The 25135-nt window shown below is 37.2% G+C and overlaps 1 protein-coding gene across 4 annotated transcripts in view; it reads right to left on the reverse strand.

The window, feature by feature from the left end:
* Positions 1–25135, reverse strand: part of SEPTIN7 (septin 7) — a 70441-nt gene that overhangs the window by 10282 nt on the left and 35024 nt on the right. For all 4 annotated transcript variants that reach the window (XM_075493475.1, XM_075493474.1, XM_075493473.1 and 1 more), the window contains exons 3-10: positions 17832–17938; positions 11289–11389; positions 10554–10688; positions 7376–7493; positions 5408–5500; positions 4094–4190; positions 1945–1996; positions 930–1055 (exon numbers count right to left, since the gene is read on the reverse strand). In XM_075493475.1, coding sequence (XP_075349590.1) covers positions 930–1055; positions 1945–1996; positions 4094–4190; positions 5408–5500; positions 7376–7493; positions 10554–10688; positions 11289–11389; positions 17832–17938 — 829 coding nt within the window. The remainder of the gene's footprint in view (positions 1–929; positions 1056–1944; positions 1997–4093; positions 4191–5407; positions 5501–7375; positions 7494–10553; positions 10689–11288; positions 11390–17831; positions 17939–25135) is intronic.

A 25135-nucleotide genomic window follows, 5' to 3' on the forward strand; every position in this document is an offset into this window, starting at 1 on the left:
ACATGGTACGAAAAAAAAGTGTATTAATAATTACTAATTATTTAATCACTAATTATTGTTTATACAGTTGACATGTAGAGCAGGAAAGATACTTAAATTTAAGAGCACAGCTATTCTCAAATAGCATTATAAAATGAAAAATACAGTAGAGCCTACTTTTAAATCTTCCAATAATTTCATCAGGTTGGCAAACAACTTGCTGTCAGAGGTAACTAAAATGACATACTAGGGTTAAAAAAAAAAAAACCAGCAACAACAAACCCCAGAACTCTTGCATTGCAATTCTCTTCTCACAAAAGATAAAGATGTTGCAATAACTTCCCCACCATGATAAGCAACCCTAGAAGTAGCCAGGGCAGCGTTTCAAAGATGACAGTAGTGCATCTGGATTTTCAAAGTTTCTAAATAAACATTAACCCATTCCTCTCAAAAACATCCCTGACACTGAGTATTGAGCATTCATACCAAAAGAGCCAATAATTCCAAAAGTAGTATATATACCAAAATAGAAATACTAACGCACAACAACTTTGCAATAAGTACCAGTGAAACAAAACTTATAAACTGAAATAGTAAATGTAAGGATTCTCTTCAGTACTGAATCTAACCAAAACCCAGTTATTTGACATGTTCAGCTAAACTAGTGTAAACCTTAGTGAAATAGAAAAAAACAAATCATAAATAAACCAGAAGTATACGGTGTTCAGACCGGAACACAGTGAAGAGGCAACTGACTAGGAGGATAAATACAAACAAAAACCACCACCACCCCAAAAAACCCAAAACCAAAAATCCCACCACATGTACACAAAACCAACCAACAACAACAAAAAAAAACCACCAACCCCCCCCCAAAACAAAACCACAAAAAAAAAAAAACCAACAGAGCAAAAAGATTAAAGTGCAATACAACTTCAACAAGAACTTACTTTGTTAGCTGCCCTTTATTTTTGTTGTTGTCAACACCATTGTATGTAACAGCTGCCAGTTTTCTGCTTCTGTAATTCTCATAATGTACGTTGTTAGTGACATCCTTCAGGTCCTGCATATGAGTTCTGTCAATAAGTGTAATTTATCAGCTTAGTACACAAATACAAAATACTATCTGAAAAATCAGTCCATGTTCATTTTGCAAATTGACTTAAAGTATACCCCTCCATTAATGTCCCATTCCCCACAACGTTGTCATTCTTCCATTTAAATTAGAGCTGTCAAGACAGCAAAGTCACAGAAATACCATATTATTTTGCACTGAACTATCTCAAGTTTACAATATGTCCAAATGTTAACTTACAGGACCAATCTTTGGAAAATTTGAGTTCTGTGGATAAACTTGCAAGTATTTGGAGAACAGCTGTGAAAACTGTGTATTACTACTGTAGTAGGTGCGCCAAAGCATGTCAGGCAAGAAACAAAAAACAAGCCAAAACTTCCTAGTTTCTATCTTTTAAGTCTGCAAAAGCTAAATGTAAAGTTCAAGACTAAGATACAAACATTAGCTTCCTTTAATAATTTTTCATCAGCAGCTTGGAGAAAAGCAAAGCTTAATAATCAAACCAACAGTTGTTACAGCAGATGAGACTTAGGACTCAGCACCTAACACAACAAATCACAGGCAGTCTTGTTTTAGACAACTGCAGCACTGAAAATTTAAAAAAAAATGCCTACAACTAACTACACATCAGCACTAACAGACAACTTGGGTTCCTAAATTGTTTAGAACAAGTAAACAGAAAGTAGAGAGAACTATTTGAAAAAATCATCACTGCCACCGCTTGCTAGATATGTCATTAAACAATATATCGAAGTGTAAGATACTGTCTACAATTAAAAATATGGGGACTAATATGAACTCACTAGCTCAAATCCTTTTTTCTCCAATAGAGGACTTTCCAATCTCTCAAACATACTAGAAAACGTAATGTTACCTGTTAAATTACTTACCTTATCAACATGTTCCTCAGAATTGTGAAGTCACAGTGTTCACCATTTTCAACTACAGAAAGAGAGGTACATTTTTATTGAGACACCAACCAAAATATGTGCCTTACAGAGAGGTAAAGCTTTTAGATGTCACCCATCTCCTACATTCATTCTAATAACAGATTACTTCCAGCCTTTCCTTACTCAAACAGTAAGTGTGTTAACAGTAGGAGAGCATTAACAATATTATTGTATCAATATATCTTCCCAGCAAAGTTCCAGTGCTCCCCTAAGCCATACTGGCAAACTGGTTTTCGAGTCAGTACAGCAGATTAAGCTACCCCAACAGAAACACAGTTTTGCAGCTTAACTAACTTCATGATTCTTTGGAGCCCCTGCCAGTATAGTTGCATAATTAAGGATCAGACGCTAACTAAAGACCTCAGTTTAGATCCAGCTATATCCAAAACCTTTAGAAGACAGACTTAACGCAACCTATTCCCCCCTGCCCCACCAAATGAGTTGCAAAAGTCTTTATTTTAATGTGGATTTAGTTCTTTATTAACTAAGTAAAGGAAGGTTGTATATTTAATTTGATGCACCTGCCTACAGACCAAGAGAGCACTGGCAGCTGTCATTAGATGCCACCATGCCTATCATCCCATTACTGTAGAAGAGGCTAATGCTGTGAACAGCATTTCCCTGATAATGAAATGACACTGGAGAAAAATGCACACCCCAGAACTCTCTGGTGTGCAGACAGAGAAGGCAACACACAAAGCTCTTAGCGCACACAAAAGAAAGGCACAAGGCAGGTTCCAATGTGTCCCTGAACTAGAGATGGACATTTTCATGGGAAGGAGAAATAAAAGTAGGATGAAGGAATTAAAATAACCCAAGTAAAGAAAAATGAAGCACTTAGCCTCTTCATGCGTTCATCTTGCATCTGCACTCCTGCATTATTTTATTCCATGGTTTTACACAAACCGGTAAGTTCTGTTCAGATACTACATGAAGTCATACTCCCAAAAAAGCATCATCTCCGAGTATTCTGTCCTTCGCTGACAGACTCAAAGCCACTTAAAGAGGTTCCTTTTAGTGAGGCTAGTTCTTCCCTTCCAAAAGTTGTACAATCAGATGAGTGTGAAACACTTATGAAGTTTGTTTTAAAATAAAGAAAAGCAGCACCATTTTGTACATCTTCAAATGCTAACGGAAGAGCCTTAAATAAAGCTTGATCCTCTCTGGTGCAGCTGGTTTTTACTTTCTGCCAAACCTCATTTCCTGCCAGACACACACTTCAAAGTGCTACAGCATTTCTCTTTAAAGTATTGGTCCATACACTGCTTGTTAGTTGGGGTTTTTTTTTTGTCTATTTTACACTGCATCAAATTTATAGTCCATTGCCCTCGGAAGGCAGAAACAGTGAGGAAAAAGTCTTCTCTTTATTCAATACATGCACACTACAAGGAAAAAGTTCAATGATCATGGAAGAACAGTTTAATAGTGACTGTTTCTCTATACAGCATGGTGCAAGCCATGCCACATGCCATTTGAAATAAGTGAACAGCATTAAATCACAAGCAATGGTGGCCAGAAGAACATGCAGCCAAATTCAAGCCTCTATAATAGTAGAAAGTAAGTTCTAAATTAATTAAAAAAAAAAACAACCAAAAAACGAACTATCAAAGTATTCAATTCATTACCAGGTACCTTCCTGCTGCTACACCCCAGCAATTAAGACTCAGATGTTTTGGGAAAAAAAACCAAATCCTTCCAGAAACTTTAAACTGAATTTATGCTAGTCAAGCTGGTCAAATTAACATTTGTAATGTGAATACTCTAGAAAGAAGAATTTAAGAAATACATATTTCAATTTTCTTCATATAAAAGCTAAGGATGCTAGCAAACAGTTGTAATCTAAGCCTCATCATTAACTGCAGTAAGTTACTACAGGTTTTACAATTCCACAGTAAGACCAACAGGAATCTGCTTGCAGAGTTACATGTTGCTGAACTTTTACCTTCTTCCAAGACTGTCAGAGTAACAAAATGGTACATTCAATAAATTTCCAGACCAAAGCACATTCAAATTAAGCATTTCAAATATTTCAAATACAGACTAATGTCTAATAAGTTTTAAATGGATAAAAATAATGAGAAAGCCTTACCTTCTGCAACACCCCATGGGTACTGCCTTCCTCTAACTCTCTTGCCATTGACTTCAATGATCGTATTACTACCTACCACAGCAAGAGGTAAACGGTCCTACAAGATAAAGTATTACTTTAAAATCAAAATTTCTACTGCCACAAGATACCGAAAGCATGCTTCCCATGTATAAACTTGACGTAAGCTAGTTTGGTGCTATAACACTGCAATGCAGCTTACCCAAAGTGCAAGGATAGTTATGTTTACTGGCCTTTGCCTAGTTTAATGACATATATATACACACACACCCCTTTGAAATTCCTTACACTGTTGTATTCTGTAAATCTAGTTAAGAAACAGACATTACTGTTACTTAGTAAGCTAAGCAACAGGCAAACCATTTCCTATTTACTCGATTGTACAGTAATTATTTATCAATTCATATTCCCACTGGCTACAAGGACTGTTACTTTGACTGGATCTGGTACCAGTTTTCAAAGGTCTGGCAAAGAACTACTTCAAGTTCTTGTTTTCAGCTGAACCAAAACCCCCTCCAGTGTAACAAGCAACAAAGGAGCCAAGAGCAGCTTCAAGGAGCTGAAAGGAACAGTATACAAAGCTAAGTATTTTGGACTTTTTTCTTTGCTTTTATTCTGCTCTTCTCCTTTAGGCTTAGTCCCAGAATATCTTCCATTTGTGCTATTTGTGTTTATCTATCCTAGGTGATTCCCACAGTAACAAAACAAATTAAAAGCTCTTACAGGCAGTTAAAGCTACTGAACAAACAGACACAAGGCTAAAGAAACATATACAAGATGGACTCCAACATAAGAGAACAAACCAAAACCACAAGTAAACAAAGAAAAAGCCTTTCAACAGCCTGACAGTACTTTTGATTTTCTTTAGTCATTAGTCTCCATTAAGGTTTCAGTATATCAATTAGTCAGACAGCTATTAACTGTAATGCACACACTCTGTGCCACTGCAGACCTCTGTCTGAAAGACAACGCTTGCTGCTTTCAAAGCTCAGAATCAAACAAAATGTGGTGGGTGGATTAAAGTCAAATAGGGATGGAATAAAAAGAAAGTGATCTTTTAAGACATTATTAAATGAACATGTGATCTAGTGCTTTCATTCTGAATTTTAGCCATTAAAGGACTTAAGTCATCTAAGAGCATCATTCACTGCTTCTGCTGAGGAACAGTGACTCTTAGAACAGCTTTACATCTGATTTTTATCTTCTAAACATTTTGGTGGGCTCTTCATTAATGACAAAAAGCTTTTCACTCCCCCCTCCCCCAAGTAAGCAGTTTTTCAAAAGACAATTATTTACCTTTATCTTTTTAACAATCTTATTTTCTTCTTCATCGTCTGTTTCTGGAAACTCATATATTTTAATTTTGTGTTCTTGGATTTCTTTCATTATCTAAAAATAAAAATATGTTATTTGTTTGTTTGAGGAATTCATACTTTGTAATAACTATTTCTTGCTGCAATCTGATTCTCCCTCCTTTTGATACACAAGATCCTTGCACATTAAGGTGACTAAGTTACACCACAAAACTTGCACGTTTAACACCATCACACGACCCCAAGGGATTATTAGCATGACCATAGCTCCTTAGCTAGAAGACAGGATCAGAGCCAGAGCCTCACAGCTAACAGAATACTATCCATCAATACAAAAGGCAGCAAAAATGAACATCAGTTTCCTACAACAGGGCAAACAGAGATTTACACTAATGGGAATTCTACCTGCACACGCAAAAACTAATACAGTACAGCTTAAATTCTCAGACTAGTCTCGCAATCGAGTCCCTTTAAAAAAAAAAAAAAGATTTGAATAGATAACTGCAGGCATACTTCAGCCCTTTGAGTTCCCACAATAGCTACCGCTGTCACTCCTATTCTTTTCTGTTTCTAGCTCACCTGAGCATCAGTTGCTTGAAGCAGGATCACCTGCCTATTTTAATAGAGCTTGTGACTGACGGACTGACTCTAGCAGTTAGCGGTGTTGAAAAGTATTTGCAAGCACTAATGAAAATTTAAGAATAACTGACAGCGTCATCAAAAATGAGACTGTACTGTTTTGGTGCTCAATTTGTCTGAAGGGTATTTTTAAAAACAAGCTGATTAGTTTTCCAGAATTTTAGAACAGAAAAGTATTAGACCATTTAGCTGACAGCTACACTGCAGAGCCCTGGGGAATATTTCTGGTTCATGGGTTTGCAATCTTATAAGAACATAAGTTTCCAATTCATGCAAAGACTTATTTTCAAAGTTTGATATGGGAAAGTCTCCCCTATTTAACATCAACTCAGTGATAAAGCTGATTATATATTGAGAAATATTCTGCATTCTATCATTTTTTCTCCCTTTACATAAAAAAAAACCCCAACCAAACAAAAAACAAAACAAAAAACCCAAACAAACAAAAAACCCAAAAACCCAAACAAAACCAAACATGAAATGCAACCAAAACAGACTTCAGGTCTATAGCACCTTGCTTAAGTTTCTCCAAGGCAGAAAATGTCCTTTAATTTTTAGTCTTAAATCAAGAGTCTTGCACACATCTCTTAATGCCAACTTTTTTCAGAACCTGTGTTCTTCCAAACTAGGACTGGACACAGTTCAATAAAACAAACTTCATGCCTTGTCTTGTCCTGTTCTGGGTCCTCCTTCCTTATCCTCCTCATACAATACAGCAAAGCCTAAACGTTCTATTCTGACCATGTAGCTGAAATAAAACATAAACCACTTGGAGACATTAATACCAAATTTATTCTACAAATACAAAGAAATTATATCAGTTGTATCAATGTTAGAATTATCTCAGCATCTTTAAAATGTTTTACCACAGCCCAAGACTGAACAACAGTTATACTTATTCTCATCTAATACCTGAGGCATCTTTAATAAATACAGTGCATCAACACAATACAATCAATAATACTGTAATGCTGTTGAATACCTTTTTTTTTTTTTTTTTAAACACACAACTTCTGTTAGGCTCCTAAATCTTGAAAGCTCCCTTCCTCCCTTACTGATTTTTATCTCAGCAGTGAATTATTTCACTTGCCAAGACTCTACTACATTTGAAACCTCTTCCCCTGAGGATAGAAACAAGATTATTTCACCAAGAAATATAATTAAATCTAGAGATATAAATTACTTCGCTTTGCTGTCTCAAGTCGTTGCTTCAGGGTTTAAACTTTGCATGTAAGAAGTTAAATATCACCATTTCCATAGGGATCAACTTACTAAATTATCCCATGTTGTAAATACTAATCTTTCAACTCACCTGTTTTTTAAACTGTTGGCATTCCTCAGGTGTAAGTGTGTCTGCTTTGGCAATAAGTGGAATGATATTCACTTTTTCGTGCAGGCGCTTCATAAACTCTATATCCAAAGGCTTAAGTCTGAAAGACAGCATAAGTTTTGCAATTTATATTAATTAAACAAGAATGTACAAATGATTTGAGATTTGTCCTGACAACTACTCTTAAGACACTGATTTATGAGTGACAGATGCTTGAATGAAATTCAAAAGGCTATCTGCAACTGATACAGGAAATCCCCTAGAATCATGTAATACCAGAGGAATAAGTCATAAATTAATATTACTAGCAGTCATGAGATTTCTGCTAGCTGAAATTACACTCATTTAAGCAAGTGATAAGAACTCTCCTACAAAGGTACTAAAGCTCATGTCATTAGCTGAAAGATAGTTCCATGTAAAGCCTAACTAGTAAGAGTTTACAGTTGTGAATCATGCTCTGTTCACATACGCAGTTTCGGTTTCTGAAAGTCATGTTTATTTGTACGCTTCTTCCTGAGAGTGGGCTGTGAGATTTTCTTATACATTAGATTGCTGAAGACAGTAAACTCTGTGGCCTGTGTACAAACGAAGTAGAAATATCTCATCTCTAAATCGCTATGTAAAATAAAAAGACCATTATGAGAGTGGATGAAAATGACATAAAAACACCCACCATATGGGTATATAAAACCATAAATGTGGATCAAAGTTGTCAATATTTCCTGCTTGCTGAAGTAAAGCCACAGAGGTTTTGATGCATTAGTGCTTCAGAATTACAGCAAGTTTAGTCAGGCTTAAAGGATTTAACAAGATTATTTCTCATATAAAAGAAATTAGGATTAGGAACATTAAAACCAGATTCATTTGGTACTGAAGTGTAGCTTCTTCTCTAAACCATATATAAAAGAATCAAGAAAATGTTAAAGAACACATACTTAACTTCACTTTGACATTTTCTACCTGCCACTGAACTTCTCAGCTTCTCAACATGTTTCCATTAAATAGCTAACACTGATGCACATCTAGACTAAGAGCGCTGGTTTGGCTATCCATTCACCTTAATATGCTTTCCCTCTCCTCACTTCAGAAAGCTACCTAGGGCAACACCAGGTTGAAGGGCAGTGGCCAAAGCAGAATAGTTCAGAATGACAACAGTACTCACCTCAAGGTCTTGAGTTTACAGTGGAGACTGAAGCAGGAAGCCTTTACATAAATGTCCTAGAATTGCAGAAAGAGGCTGCAATTCATTATCAACCCTGTTCACTTACCTGGAAGGCTACTCCAACCCCTTCACTCTCTCCCCCTGCCCCACACAAACTAACCCATCAGTTCAAGTGTTTATGGTGATACCAGCTAAAAATGGTGGCATGTGTTAAACGGAAGGACCTAACCTGCAATTTTTTTTTTCTTTATAAATTGTAACAAGCTGGCTTTTATAAATGTATTAAGTCATAAGGACAAACATGTAAGTTCACCTACAAATCCTTTAATTCAATGTAAATACAATCATGCATTAAGAGTAAAGAGTACACTACTCAATGGGTTACATGTGCTGCCGTCTGCACAGGAAATATGACCAAAGACTGCACCGACACAAAAACCAGGTAGGAAGTGAGCAATGTCCTTTCAGAAAAGACAGTATCTTAAAAGAGGAAATGAATGCTAACAGCAGCACCAATTTTCTCTGTGCTACATTCATTTCCTTAATTAGATGACAATTCCAAGCATTTACTCCAGTAATTGAAAAACACTATGCAAACCTAGCTCAACTTTACATATTCCCCCCCTCCCCCAAGAATAACATGAAATACCTGTACAAGGAACATACTTGTCCAGCTTTTAGTCTCACAAATTTAGTGCCCATCTGAAGCAGTACCTTCCTTTATTTTTCAAAAACAATTTGTACCTCCCACTGGTTTAGAAAGTTTTAACAGATAAAGGGGAGTGTGGGGGTGTGGAGGGAAGACAAATGTTTTTTTGAAGAATCTGAAAGTTAGCTCAAAAAAGATCGACTAACACAAGGAATGGATCATCTTCCCTTTATTTAAATGACATTTTCACTTTGCACACTAGTAAAACAGTGTATGCCAAGGATTCAAGTGTTTGCATTTAAAATTGACATGCATGTTGAGGAAAACTGACATTACAAACATGCATGTTGAACAACAACAAAAAATGTTTAAGGCAAGTCTACATAAGAAAAAAAAAACCCACCAAAAACACTCTTCTCCACCCCCCAATTTTTCTTTCCAAATTTGAAGTCTCTGTCTAGTTCAAAATGATTAGAACCATTCCAATGCTAGCTACAGAAGCTGAGTGTAATAGCTGGCATTTTTCACTGCCTGAGGAATATTCCTCAGAATTCCTTCATTACTCCCTTCAACAAGTTTTACTACTTTTGACCCATACAATAGAATAGGCTATGTATCTTCTTCTCCTTCTGGTTTTGAAGGTATAACTTAAGAGTCTCTGACAAATTTAATCAGTTATACAATGATAAAATGCTAAGCAACCAATTTCAGATATAGTCAATTTCAGATATAGTCAATCTGCACCTAATACACCCTGGAAATGCAGTTCTCTCTCTCTACCACTAGATAGAAGTCTGATCAAGTTAAAAACTAAGCAGGGGTGGAAGATTGCATAATAATTGAAAAAAATCCAGAATGCCTATATTGGAATGGTCACTAGACAAAAGATTACACCCCAAGTGAATTAAAGCATGCTTATAAGGATGCATGAAACTTCCCATCTTCAATTTATCATTACAATCAAAGGGAGAGAGGGAGGAAGAACAGAAAGGAAAAATCCTGTTGGTTGAAGTCTGAACCAGTTTCTCCTTCTAATGTGAAGAAAAGACACATAGATCACAAGTAGACCTGGCACTTGTGAACACCTGTGTATTTTTGTTCTATTGTTCTAATACTATTTTTCTTGTTATGTAATTAATGTGCAATCATGTTTTCTGGTGTTCTAACTTATTCCTTGTCTGGCTTGCTGATGTTTGACAAGCCAAAGTAAGCTCATCTTTCAAATTAAGCATGGTCTGCAGGCCATTAAGAAAATCCTATTTGGAACTTCACATAACTAAGAATGCCAAATTTGGATATTTATGTGAGATAAAAGACAGAAAGGAAACATAAAATACACTAATACAAACCCATGTCCTGAAGGAGCAATGAAGTATAAACAACACTGCACTCTATTATCTGGCATCTGACGTCTGTTCACTCGAGATTCTGCGTTCAGGTAGTCCTCAAATTTACTGTCAATGTAGTCGATAACTGGCTGCCAACTGCAGAGGTTACATGAACAAAACCCTGTAAGTTATATCATTTATGTAAAAAAGTCTGTCTTTGCTAAGAAATAGATGTATACTATTTCCCATGGCTTGCCTTTTTTTTTTTTTTTTTTTTTTTAATTAAGAGACTTCAACACAGCACATTTTAAGTGACCAGCTCCTCAACATACAACCGAGTTACATAGCTCTGGAGATACAACCTGTGAGGTCACTGAAAAACCCTTTCAAACACAATTACCTTCATTGTAATAGCATTAAATAGAACACTTAAGAACTGTAGTCAAAGGAATATGCTTTACTGGTTACATCTTGTGACAGCACAGAAGTTGGTTCTGCACACTGCCTGTGTGGATAAAGAACCAGATGCTCCATTTACTTTAAAGGGAAGAGCTGATAGCATTTCAATCAAGTTATGAAGGTACTCGGAACTACAGTATTTAAAGTTTTCAGCTAACTGAAAAGTTTAAAAGTGTTAATATTTTAACTGAAGATTGAAGTGTGCATTTTAAAAAAAAGTCACAAGGTATTATCTCTCTCACACACACAAAATACAATTCAGAATTATTGTGGGAGAACATACAAAGAATGTCTTACCAATTACTATTATCCACAGCATCTCCAAATCCTGGTGTGTCAACTATCGTAAGTAGTAACTGAACACCACCCTCTTTGATTAAAACTTTTGACTGCTCAACCTGCAAAATGAATAAGAAGTTTAAATTTTTAGCAATTTAGTCACCCATCTTAAACACTGGGAAAAGCATTCAATGAATAAGAAGTCCAACAAAGAATTGCTAACTTTTCTGCTTCAGAGGGATACTGGGTCCATGTTTTGCTTATAAAATCCCAATAATATGACAATCATTACTTATTTTTTTTAAAGAAAAAAAGGTTCATAATTTAAATAAAGCCAGTGATAAAAGAACCCATCTAAGTATACATGATATCTTAATATTTTAACTCCTGACAAAACAGGAAAAACCCTAACCAACAATACTAATGCCAATATTAAAAAAAAAAAAAAAAAAAAAAAAAGAAAAGAAAAGGAAGATGTTCTGAGATATCCAGACATTCTGAAAAACCAGGCATTATACTTGATGAAATTGTGAACTTTGGTCACTTCAAAGAAAATTACACTTTTCAAAACTAATCCTTCCCCCAAGCACCTTAGACACTACATTTCTAGTCCTGTTAATGTATTTTTAAGAATATATTTATTCTTCAGCTAGCATAATGCTTGGGAAAGGAATCATAGAAAGTGATGGTTTCCTGTTACAAACAGATTGATATTGGAAAGTAATACAATCTAGCTGCAATCTGCTGAGCTAGACCTCATGTGACCGTAATGGATTGGTTCATGTTAGCTCAGGTCACTGATGGAAACCTGGCTCGGAAGGCAACTGCATCAGCACAAGGCATGATGCAAGATCTGGGTGTGGGAACGCGTGCCTCGAGTTGTGACCACCCATCTGCAGCACAGCTCAGTCCGCTTGCAGTAAGCATGTCAAACAGATTAAGCATGTCATGACAGAAAATTTAGGCTAAACAACAAATGGACTGTTACACCCCCTTCTTTCTCAGTAATTATTGATAATGCCAATGTCAGGTGTATTTGCCTGAGAAAGTAGTGTACACCACTGTCATATCAGTCAGTCTGAACCACAGCACTAAGAAATGACAAACTCATGTTAGCACGTTGGCTCTGTCCAATTGCTCACACATTTAATCATAGTTTTTTCCCTGATATTAAGACAACTTATGTTAAATCACTAGTGATGCCGTTTTATAGGTATGGATTCAAGCAATCAGCTGCGCGAGCCATTTATTCAGAACCACACACAAGTTGGCAGACATTGATGACACCTTGTTGCTCATTGCTTAACATTTTTTAAGCTTCCTGAACCCTAACTGGGGAGAGAAAATAAAGTTATATTTAACTAGGTGAACACCTTCAAGAACATACAGTAATGAGCTTTCAGAGAGAGTAGAAACTTGGATAATAAATGCTATCTGGATGGTCTCTTGACCAGCTCAAGATTTGAGAGAGATCATATCAATGCTGCTTAAGCACTTGCATATCCCTAGTTAAATAGGTGAAACAGACTCTCTCACAGCCACACCTGAACATTGTTGTAAACACTTTGCAATCACTGGTTATGTGATGCAATATAAATCTACAAGATAAATTAACACTCTGCAGAAAGTCAAACTAAATACCGCTTGCACAAGCAAAACACTGATTCTAATTCAGAAGAGAATATACAGAAACACAGAAAACAGGAACTGCAAAAAACTAACTGCAAAAAACTAACTGCAAAAAACTAACTGCAAAAAACTAACTGCAAAAAACTAACTGCAAAAAACTAACTGCAAAAAACTAACTGCAAAAAACTAACTCCATATTTAACCTCTGAGTATGCAGGATGCTATTTTTATCTACGCATCAGTGGGGATCCTATCGAAGCCGGATCAATCCCTTTCACTGCTAGGTCTCAAAAAAATTAACTCAGCTACACTATGGCTATCTACAGCATGCAATCGTCATGAGCTAGTTCCTCACCTAACAAAAAGACAAAAAACTATCAGTAAGGCAGCTTCATAAAACAAGAGTCCCCAACACTGGGCTACCTGGATGCTAGTCACAGAAGAATCCAGGTTGGGGTGGACTTCAAGGCCACCCAATTCAATCTCCTACTTGAGCAGGCCTTACTGAAAGGTTAGGAAGGTAAAAAAAACAAAACAAAACAAAACAAATAAACAAACAAAAACACCCAACGCGCACACACACCAGCCTAAGACACCACCAAGTTACCCTTTCACTAACTGTACAACTCCTATCCTTCCAGAAGTGTCCAGTCCAAAGCCATGAGAACCTAGGAATACATGCAGTGCTTTAAAAACTTGCATTTTAATTGTGATTAATGTATTTTTCCCGCCTCAAGAGTTCTATAGAGAAATTTTATTGTACACAATCAATGCCAGAACTGAAGACAGTAATCCCCAGCCACACAGTCAACTCAGCCAAGAGTTCACTACTCACAAGCTTTAGTACCCAAGAGATTAACTCCTGATTCTTTTTGCTATCTTGCACATAGTAACCACAAAGCCCTCCTATAACAAAGCTCTCTGCAAGTATAAGAAACCTGTAACACTTTCAAAATAGTAGAGATAGTAATGTTAAGAGCTGTACTCTTGCCAAGTGCTACAAGGTATCAGCTTTATTCTCCAGCACAAAAATTCCCAGCAAGAATCATTAAATTATTAAGCACTCAGGGTGGAATGCTTTTACAAAAGAAGCAATTAATAAAACATTATCTTGAACATGTGTTTATAACAAAGGAAAAGGAAGGTCAGGAGATCCTCAGAAATGCCACGCCAAACATTTTTCCTGATTCTGTACGCTTGTAAAATGTAAGTGTGGCTGAATTTGTGAAGTCACCTTCTGACAAATGGCCTGCAGTAACTGAATCTCTGCAGACAGTGCTAATACCTTACTGGGTGGTGAGGATGTAAGTTTATTCTTACTTTTCATAAATTCATGTAGGTATCTTGCTATCTGAGCAGGGTTTTCAAAAACCTACAGAACAAGAAACATTAGTCGATCAAATTAAATGTCCTGTGCTTGTGTTATGGACAATCAGACCATATCCACCATATATTGTAAGCAGTAGAGACTATTGGTAAGAGACGGTAGGTGAAGAATCTGCCATAAAGCTGCAATAAAGTTGCATTTTTCTAACCTAAATGGATGTGTCCATACATGGTCAAAGGCACAGAAAGCAGCAACATCTGGAAGAGAGCCAGAAAACCACTGTAAACTAGTGTCATTCATAGTTAAGCATCCAACTGCATCCTATCATCTGATTTACAAGTATTCCCAAGGGATTCATGGAAAACATTAGTTCAAGTCTTGGAATTTAAAACTTTTATTAAAAAGTCTCCTCCAAACAGCCATTTTCCCATGCACTCCAGTCAACTGGGTCACATGGGTCTCTTTGGCAGTTACTACACAGCATTCATGACATGATGCTTGTTACCATTTGGCTACTTTTAATGGATTAAACGAGCCTTTACCATTCAAGATAGTCAAATAATGATCAGGGAAAACATATTTCATACCCCATCATTTCTGAAGAAGTTTCCTTTGAATTCATCTGACACCAAATCACTTACTATTAACTGGTTTTCTGTGTCTTCCATTAAATTAGTACAAAGGACCTGCCTCACAAAACAACTTCAAACTGCAATTGTTTTCAAGCCCAAACCACAATTTTTACTTATCTATGCGAGATTCTCCTATACAATTCCTGATCAATAAGTTATTCCCACCATTTAAGAGCAGGCAATTATTACCACCAAGATTTTAGGATGCTCTGGTGGCCTGCCTCATCTCTACCCTACAAAACTCTTGACATCCTCAACTTAGAAAGGTTTACACTGGCAAAGAGCATAAATCCCATGGATCCAAATAGCAGCTCCCACTGTTAATTCTTTGATTTAATATTTGACTGGAATCACCTCCACATCATACACACAGTTGCTAGCACACACAATTTTCAAGGTTGAAGGGGGAAACAATTTTATCCTCACTTAGACACCGACACCAAAATAAGACAGTTTCAGTTTCCTTCTTAAAATGCTATGCATACTGATTTTTCATTCATCACAAAAAGCAAATGAAAGCAAAGCAATGTTGCACTACAAGTATACTCAAACATAAAAAATACTTACTAAAGTAAGCAATAGTTTGTAAGAGGGAAGGTGGTCTTTAAATATATTTTATTGCAATAGTATTATTTGCTAAGTTATGATAGACCCCAATTCACTACTGAAAATAGTTTTGGCTAGCTCTCGGCCACCCTCAGGCTTTAGCCCACACAGTGGAAGTCGGAAAAAAAATGCAACAGCTTTTCAGCCAGGGCTCTGTTCAAGCCCTTTTTTTTTTCCAGCTTTACATTCATGACTAAAAAAAAAAATTAAAAAAAAAATTAAGTGAATCTCCCTGAAAATTATGGGGGTTTTTCTTCAACCAGTAAATTAATATAAATCAAACCACTTCTGAAGAACTCAAAAGGTCAGGATGAACAGATCATCTAATGTTGCCACCTAACAGATGAAAGTACTTAACTCAGATTCCAGAAGCTACACAGATTTAGTTTAATTTTTCTTCCACTGATCCACCTTTAGCCAGGGTGAGACTGCGTTATCTTTGAAAGATGTCTTTTTTTGTTAGTTTGTGTGTAAATTCTTCCTATGATTTTTCTCAATTTCAAAAAGCCTTCCGATGACAGGGAATCCAACCCACCATTAAGTTATTTAAACTATAATTCAATGAACATAACCTGAATTGGTTTAGCTTCTGCTAAACCAATGTGTAATCAACAGTAATGAAATCACACTACATCTCTCTTCCAATAAAAAAGAAGTCACCCTTTACTTAGTTTTCCAGCAGCCACTGATTATTTCATTAATAAGTATGTTATACCAGAGCTTAACTATTTGCACACCTTTTCCATCCCACTTAACATCTCTTTGAAACAGGTACATAAATGCAACCCTTCTAATTCAAATAATGGTCTAATACCCCTGCTAACAAGCTTTTAAGTCCATTTTGTCAGAGTCAGTATGGTTTTACATTAAACTGATGAAATAGCCTAATAGACATGACCAAAGCTTAGAAAAAAATAAATATATTATTAATCAAACTCAGAATGTTCAAAAGCTTTCTTCCAAATTAAAAAATTGATATTTTGCAACAAATGTATTTTGTATTAGTATTCAAGACTGATGTTGAGCTAACTGACATGCAATGTCATTTAACCTTCTTAGTATGAGCATAACTAAGTTCTTCCTGGCCCCGTGGTAATTATTCAGCATTCTGAGGCTGGATTAAAAAAAGCCTTACCCAAACCCACAAACAAAAACAAACCAAAAGCCCCACAAAAAAAGTAAGGTCAGTAGATCATAGCATTGGAGCACAGTTATTCAATTCCATTAAATAAAAAAAAGCATTCAGTGTTACAGCTTCTGTTTAGCACCTTGCGTACCCTCCTAACTCAACACAAGGCTTAACTGCTTTATGCCAACTCTGTAATTGCACAATCACTTCAGCCACAGCTGAGGTGGTCCGAGACTGTCATTTTGCAGCTAGAGGAACTTTGCTGGACAACAGCAGCAATAGTGAGTACCCCCGGTCCTCATCTGCATGAAGCAAGATTATCACAAGCTATCTTCACCAAAATCTTAAAACAAGTGTCCGACGTGCATCAAGAGAGACGAATGGAGCTCACGCATCCTTATTCAGCTGCTCAGCTCTGGAGGCAGAAAATACCCTACCGAAATGTAATTATTTCCTAAACTACCCACAACATTATTTCTTAGTATTAGGGTTTGTTGTTTTTTGTTTTTTGTTTTTTGTTTTTTTAAATGACCATTTTATAATACAAAAAGTATGCTCCTTTTCTCAAGAGAAAATACAATTGATCAGTAGCAAATTATTACACAAAACAAATGGATCAACTTCAGTTTTCCAGTGTTTAACTAAATATTTCAGTTGGTCCTGCAAGTGCATGGTACATCTTCTTTGCCTATGTAGTCTAGTGCTTAAAGTCAGCCAGGTTCACCCTAGTCCCTGATGTGTTTCAGAATAACAACTTATAATAGGTAAAAAATGTACCACAAAGGATACAGGCCACAGAAGACTGGTGGATACTTTTATACCTTAGGTGTTTACACTTATGTCAAATTCTTTAACACACGTTTTCTAAAAGCCTGCCTTAAACAGTCAGGGGCTTTACTGCACATCTACTTATTTCTACAGATATACTCAATATTTTAATTGATAATAAAACATTCCGTTTCCAAACAGGACTGCACCCATACGAGGTGCCTGAAGTACAGCCAGCACACAAAGTACCTCACTTCAGGGCTCCCACATTTCCACACGCTACAAGTTTCGGAACCTGGAAGTTTTGTATGGCTATGGTACACTGAAAGACACACCGAATATTTCTTAGTGGTTCACAACATGGCTAAACTTATTTGAAATATAGGTGCTTATGTGATAACTGTACTGCCTTACATTACTAAATTGCAAGTTACATTGTTGAAGCTGCAGGTTTTTTACCCCAGACATACCTGTACAGTCTTTTTAATTCTGTGTGAAGGACCTGGGTACTCTGGGGAATACAATTCTGTTAAGAATAATGAGTTGATTAATGTTGATTTTCCCAGTCCAGATTCACCTGGAAGAAAACAGAACAGTTTCAGTAAAACCAGGAGTATCTCACAGAGTGTAAACATTTAGACCTACATTTCAAATATTCTTGAAACTTAGTACCTGAAAACATGCACTGTGCTCTAAGGCTTTGAGAATCTATCATCTTTTCCAATTTCAAGGAAAACACTGCAAATCCAACTGTCACTGTCGGATTCTATAGACATTCATTTTTCTGATCACATTAACTACTGAATGCATTTAGCACTTCTCCATTGCTCCCATTACAACACACAAAGATGATATTACCCCACATTAAATTATATAAACAAGCTGTCTTCCTGGTATGACTTCCTATCATAACACTAAAGCAGACTAAACTATCTCCTTTATTTCAAGTATTATTTGAGAGTCTTATTGTCAGGGAGGGGAAAAAAGAAGGGGGGAGTGGGAAGAGAGATTGAGATTAGTTTGGTCTAACTGCTAAAGCCACAAGAGCTAAAATGAAGTTTCAGAACTATGTGGTTTGCCTGGGAATTTTGTTGTTGTTGGGGCAGGGAAGGAGGATTGGATTTTGTTTGGTTTTTGGTAATTTGTTCATAAGCAACAATAAGTCAGTCTTGCTAAAGAATCTGGAGACACTACTGCCATGACCATCCAAGCAAAGAGAGCTACAATTCAAGCAAACGCAGTTATAATTCCCACAGCAAAGATTACCCCCCATTCACAGCTCTACAGAGACAGAAGCAAGAATTTCAGATCAACTACTTATTACAGTATTTAAAAAGACAAGTCTTTTGCTTAGTTTTCTATTGAAAAGAAACTACTTCAACACAACAACTCACACTGGCATGAGAACTAAGGAAAAAAGTATATGAAAGTGATGCTTTCTGTTTAAGTTTTCATACACAGTGCTGTTAGTATGTTCACCTAAAGAGAGTCACACAAAAATTTGCTCTTAAGGTAACAAATTTGGGTGCAAACTACATACCTTCACTGGGGGAGGAGAATGAGCCACACTACCCCCACACTTTGAAAAGAAAAAAACTAATCTGCTAATCCCTCCATCCCCAACAAATAATGGTTGATTTAGAGACTAAACTCAGAAAGCTTCAGAACTTGTCTTGAGATAAATGCCCTGGGTTAATGCAAGTAATCGAGAGTTACAAAACAGAAAGTAGTTATGAACCTTGGTAGACAAGACCTTGTCTCCACTGTAATAGCCAGCTCGATTTCATACACAAACTAGCTTATACACACCAGCCATCTCAATTACAATGGTGTAGCACAAAGTCTCTGCAGTACCAAACAGAGCAATCCGATTAGCTATACTGTAAATGGATTAGCAGCTGATGAAACATTACAACCAGAGCTCCTGCAGGCTGGCTACATTATTAGTAGTGCTTGTTCTTCAAACCCCACCCTGTCCGACAGATGAGCTAACCCATGCTGCAAGCAGGGTCTGGCCACAGCCAGGAAGATGGGCTGCAGCAGCCAAGAAACAAGACGATACTCAAGTTATAACCCCAAGGTAGCAGTGCTGGGAACACTAACCCCAGCACAACAGCTATATGTGAGCCAGGCTTGCTGACAAGCATTTCATCGCTACCACTGCAGATTTTGCCTTTTTCTGTGGTCAGATGCATTAGACATTTCAGAACTAGGTGGTAAATACAGTGCCTAAAAATGTCTGGTTGTAAGGGACACGCATCTTCTACTCTGCGCTTGCAAGATCTTTAGGGCAGGGTCAGCTGCAGCTGAGAGGCTTCCCTACCAAGTCAGAAAGCAATAGAAAGAAGCTTCCGAAAAGCACAGCTTTCCAACCTCATAGCTGCAGCTGACGCTCAGCCTTCTCCATCTCACAAGTCTGCTTAAGATGCACGTATCATTCCAGTTAAACTGAAGAGTTTTTTATCCACCCTCCTGAACCCCTCAAGATGAGGGCTCCAATTTTGCAATGTACAATTCATACCCTTTCAGCGAACACTGCTTTTTTAGTTGACCATAATCTTGCAAAAGGCTCTCTACTGCACTATTGAAGAAAGATATGTGTATCAGATTCTACCTCAGTATATAAAAAGGGTTGTCCCTTCTTTTCCCTTCTATTATGGTTATTGCTGGTCTTAACATGCTACAGAATTTAAAGTGGAAAACACTCACAACAACCACTTCTCCAAAAAATCACAGTGCTTGTCAAGTTGCCATTAAAATTCAACATATGGAAATATAAAATTTTCAGCTTTGAAAGAATGTGATGGAAAACCAGCAGCTCACCCTAGATGGTTCCTGCAGCTGTGGCACTCCACACCAAGTAGTTACTGAACTGCTGAAGCGTTATGCCCTGATAAACTTGAGGTTTGTTTTCCCCCCTCCCCGCCTTACAGCCGCAAGGATGGGAAGGCAGTTTTGAGCTGAAATTAGTGAAAAGACAAGTATGCTAAGGATACTTATGCACCACCTTGTTCCCAAAGGTGCCCAGCCTCCTAGATACCCCTACCCATGCTAACTTTAATCAGCCAGTGCGGATTATAACAGTTTAGACTGCTTAACTGCTACCAGTAATTGAGGTATTACTTGTAAGAGTTTACATCACTACAGTTGTGCCTTAGACCATGTAATAGTCAACACCTATGATGGTAGTAAAAGGCCATAATATTAAATAAAACAATTACACTGAAACTGTAGGTAAAAACCATAACTGGAACACTCAATATTGTACTATGGGGAGTCATACTGCTTCCACTGGAATCAAACAGGAATTTCTCTGCTGACTACAGGGGAAGCAGAATTGGAGAAACCAAGTGTATTTGAACAATTCTAGCAGCCTTTTTGGACACATTAAAATATTCTGATCTTAGCTAGAAATATGGTAAGAAAGAAAAACAAAACAACACACACAACAACAAACCCCAAACAAAACCCTCTGTTCTTCCCATGAAGAACCTTGCTCAAACCAGATATACCTGAAAGGACTCCCTATTGGCAAGGCTGGGAATGCAGCTTCCAAGGATGCAAAAGGCTATGAATACGACAAACAAAACACAAGAGAACAGGGAAAATAAGTGGAATTTACTTTGCCTTAACATGGGAAAAACAAAACAAAACAAAACAAAACCCTCATCCCAAATAAAATGCATCTTCCCACTCTCAGTAAGCATTTCTGGTAAGATTTTGCCCTTTCACCATTACATGAAGTGGCATAAGGATGCACTGTAATAGAACCATTTCAGCAGTAATAACTTCCAATCACTCAGCATGAAATGTTTTCAGCGTGAAATGTTTTGTTTCAAAAAGAAAAGATAAAAATACTTTGACTTTGCAGGGTAATCCTGAATCCAAGAGTTTAATTATTTTTGGTATTCAGCTATTGCTTTTACCTTGCCCTCACTCTCCCACTAAATATTTCAGATACACTTCAAGTTCTTCTGAACAAATACACAATTCTTTTTCTTCATTATTTTGTGTCTCATGTTTATCAGCAAATTAGCGTTTCAAACTTGCAACATTTTCTCAAGCTATTTTTCCTCTATAGTCAATTCAAATACATGGAGCTGGCCACTCACTGGTAGAAATAAGCATGTACTTTTACTAACACACTCCTGTCAGTCTTGCAAAGGACAGAATCTTTTATCAGCCCCTACCAGAGTAGCAAAAGTTCCAACTCTTCTCAAGTCTATGGATTTCTAAATGGCCATACAAATATTGGAGCTTTTCTTATATACCTGGGTTAACAATTACCTGTCGACAATTAGCATCTTTATACAGATGGCCCAGTGCACATCATCTAAAATTAACCTTGGACAGCAAAATTTCTTCTTCTGTGAACACCACACTGATCGAGTACCTCCCTTTTCCTCTACACAGATGAGACTAGCTGTAACATGAGAAGGGAGACAACCCCCACACACACACATTCAGCTTTTTCTTTTATATCTTAAACACATTTTGGGGGGTCAGAAGAGGCCACCAGCAACCACTGGAATGGTTTGCAAACCATGGTAAATAGCTTCCAGAACAATATTAAAGCAGATAAGTACAGAGAATTAACAATTAAAAAATGGGAACAATGAAGTGCAATCCATGGGAGTGGGGGAAAAGCAGTGCTCCAGAGATGAAAAATAAAATAATTAACTCAGGTTGTTCTCAACTGCGCTACAGAAATCTTTCACCTTCATTTCCAAATCACTCCTAATCTGTGATAACCCATTAGAAAAATCTACTCACTGCTAAGTTGCAAGTGTTTAATATGTGGTTTTTTTCAGTTCAACTACTATACGTCAGCTCTTGTTATGACTTCATTATTAGAAAGAAACTTAAACTGCAAGCATCTCCTCCCTATGATAAGTGAACTGTTATCCTTAAATCTTAATGGTGCTGCTTTTGTCACTGTTCATTGTCGTGGCACATTGCGAACGTAGCATATTTCCAATCGCCTCCAACTTTTCAGCGTCCACCATTCTTACTCAAATACCTACAACACAAATGGACAAGCAGTCCAGTCCAACCAGCTTCCAGCTTTATATGTAACTCCTACTGGAAACTGCTTTTTTCTCATTCATATATTACAGCTCCTGATAACGCACCACACTACATCTTCTAGCTACCACATCACTCTGAAAATCCAGGATCAGTTTTCTACTGTATTTTTAGGATCTTGTTTTCTAAAATCCAAGCCCTGAACTTAAAAGCATGACTTGCATTCTTAGATTTATGACCCCATGTGAGAGTTCATTAAACATATCAAGTGATCAAGATCACTAACCAATATTGAACATTCTCAGTGTGCTCTCTGCATGTTTTATTTCCTACCTCTTAATTAAATAAGAAAGAAATTACTCTTGCAGAAATCACCAGAAGTTTTTCTATTCTTCACTAACAATTGGCTATCTACCAGTCAAACAGTATTTCATGCTGATGCCCTGTGACAGTCAACTGCACCACTGGGAATGTGACCACACGTGCTATTTGTACTTAGGAATTTCAAGTTGCTTTCCCAAGCTCCAGGTGGGATTACAAGACTGCCCAAGAACCATCCACCTGCAAGGAAAACACTTTGGGCGATCACAGCATCATAAACTGAGACTTCTGTTAAATTGCTCAAAGAAGTATGCTTCGTGTATTGTTGCCAAGAAGATGACCCAGTCTCTGTCGCTGTATCTATTAACTGAGAAGAGTAGGAACTGCAGATTCAGAAAGGTGCATTACAACTCTGGTGGGTGAGAGAAGGTAATTCACCCCAGTGGGGCTTGTCTCTAATAAGAGACAAGCCACCAACACCTAATGTCCTAGGGTAAATGGGTTTTCTACAAATTGCACAGTTTTTTTTCAAAGCTTCCACTGCATTCTATGTAGAAGTCTGTATTTAGAGTTACTTGATACAGTCAAACACAAGCTGCAGTTGCTTTACTGCTTTATCAGAATGAAGATATCCAACAATAAGTTTCTTCTCTGATGAGAGGAGGCAGAGATATTTAGTGCATTTGATAGCCCCAAAGAGATATTACAAAGAGATCAAATTCAACAGAAAAATGTTGTACTTCTCCACAACTTACATATACAGAATGTTTACATCAAAGCATATTTTATTTTTAGCAGGTGACCCAGCTTTTTCATGGATTTTTTTCCATTTTGTAAATTCTAATTATTGTGACAGTTTTTTCCTTAAAATACAATCCCATCAGTTTGATGCTGGTGACTCAGAGGGGTAAAAAGCTTGTCAAAAGACAAAAAATAATGCATTTCATCTTTCATCCTTGTACAATTCACAGTTTAGGTGCACGACAACACCTGCAGCTTTATGCAAAAGTGCAACGGCTTTGGCGGCACTGTAACACACAGTTTTTTGCTTTTATACAGAAGGGAAGCTACATGAATAATCAAAGAGCCTGAACTACACCAAATGGCATCCTCTCGCCGAGGGGGAATGATGCTTTGCTATCTCATTATAGATGACCACAAAACCGGAGACGACAACATGCTTTTAAGTCTGATTTTAGAAGCTTTCGTAAAGGCAGTTCCTGCCTTCAGCACTCTACAAAATACAAACCAGTATTTCAATAAACATACAAGAACATTCACATGAAACCCATCAGGAGGAAGGGTGGAAGCAGCACCGTGCTACACAGCTGCTCCCACATACAGTTCCATGTAGGATGGTATCATGCAAAAACTTGCAAAAAGTTCAACTTTGTATTTTATAGACATTTATAAAGGAAAGAAAGCCAAAGCTCCACCATTTCACAACTTGAATTTGGAGCATAAATCATGGCTATCAGCAATAAATTAACTTTTGCCAATCAGCAACTGCATCAACAGCAACAAAATTTCAGCATTCAGGATGTAGTAAGACAATTTAATCAACTTCCTTAGGCCAAAATTTAAATTTTAAGTGCAATAACCGAGGACAGACTCTTGGCATATTGTTCCTGTCACAGATGCCATTTAAGTAATTCAGAACAGCCACTGAAAGCAGGGAGAAGTACTTCAGAAGACTATTGCAACAGATTCTAGATAACATTTTTCAAGTACTATTATTTCCCCTCAAAGCAAAAGCAGTTTTAGCTTTCTACAACTGACAGATTAAAATGACCATGAAACAATGGCTTACCTTCACAGGAGAGACTTTGGCTGCTGCCAAAAGAAATGGTCACCTACCCCCAACCCACCACTTGCACTAGAATTCATAATGCAGCATGGTGAAGCAAGAAGCGATCCAGCAAACCAGGGCATTAGGGGCTTGAGGGTAGGAAAATGAGTGAAAGAAGACACCAGACAGATGAATTAAGTCAAATCTACAGGTTTCCAAAAAGAGGGGAGGGTAAATGTAAAAATCTGCATTTAAAACTAGACCTCTTTTCTGCAAGAAAACCACCACCAACAATTCACAAGTCAAAGACTTTGTGACACTTCAGGAAGAAAGTCGCATTTGCTCTAATTATGTATTATAGGCTTTGCTCCTGATAAATAGCACATCTGCAAAGTAGCCATTTAAAACAGGATATGTTGATTAAACATAGAATCACAGAATCGTATAGGTTGGAAAAGACCTTTAAGATCATCAAGTCCAACCCTAAACCTAACACTACCAAGACCACCAATACACCATGTCTCGAAGCACCTCATCCAAACGTCCTTGAAATACCTCCAGGGATGGCAACTCAACCACTTCCCTGGGCAGCCTATTCCAATGCTTCATAACCCTTTCAGCGAAGTAAGATTTCCTCAT

The sequence above is a fragment of the Mycteria americana genome, chromosome 2 (genome assembly GCF_035582795.1).
Source record: "Mycteria americana isolate JAX WOST 10 ecotype Jacksonville Zoo and Gardens chromosome 2, USCA_MyAme_1.0, whole genome shotgun sequence".
Lineage (NCBI taxonomy): Eukaryota > Metazoa > Chordata > Aves > Ciconiiformes > Ciconiidae > Mycteria > Mycteria americana.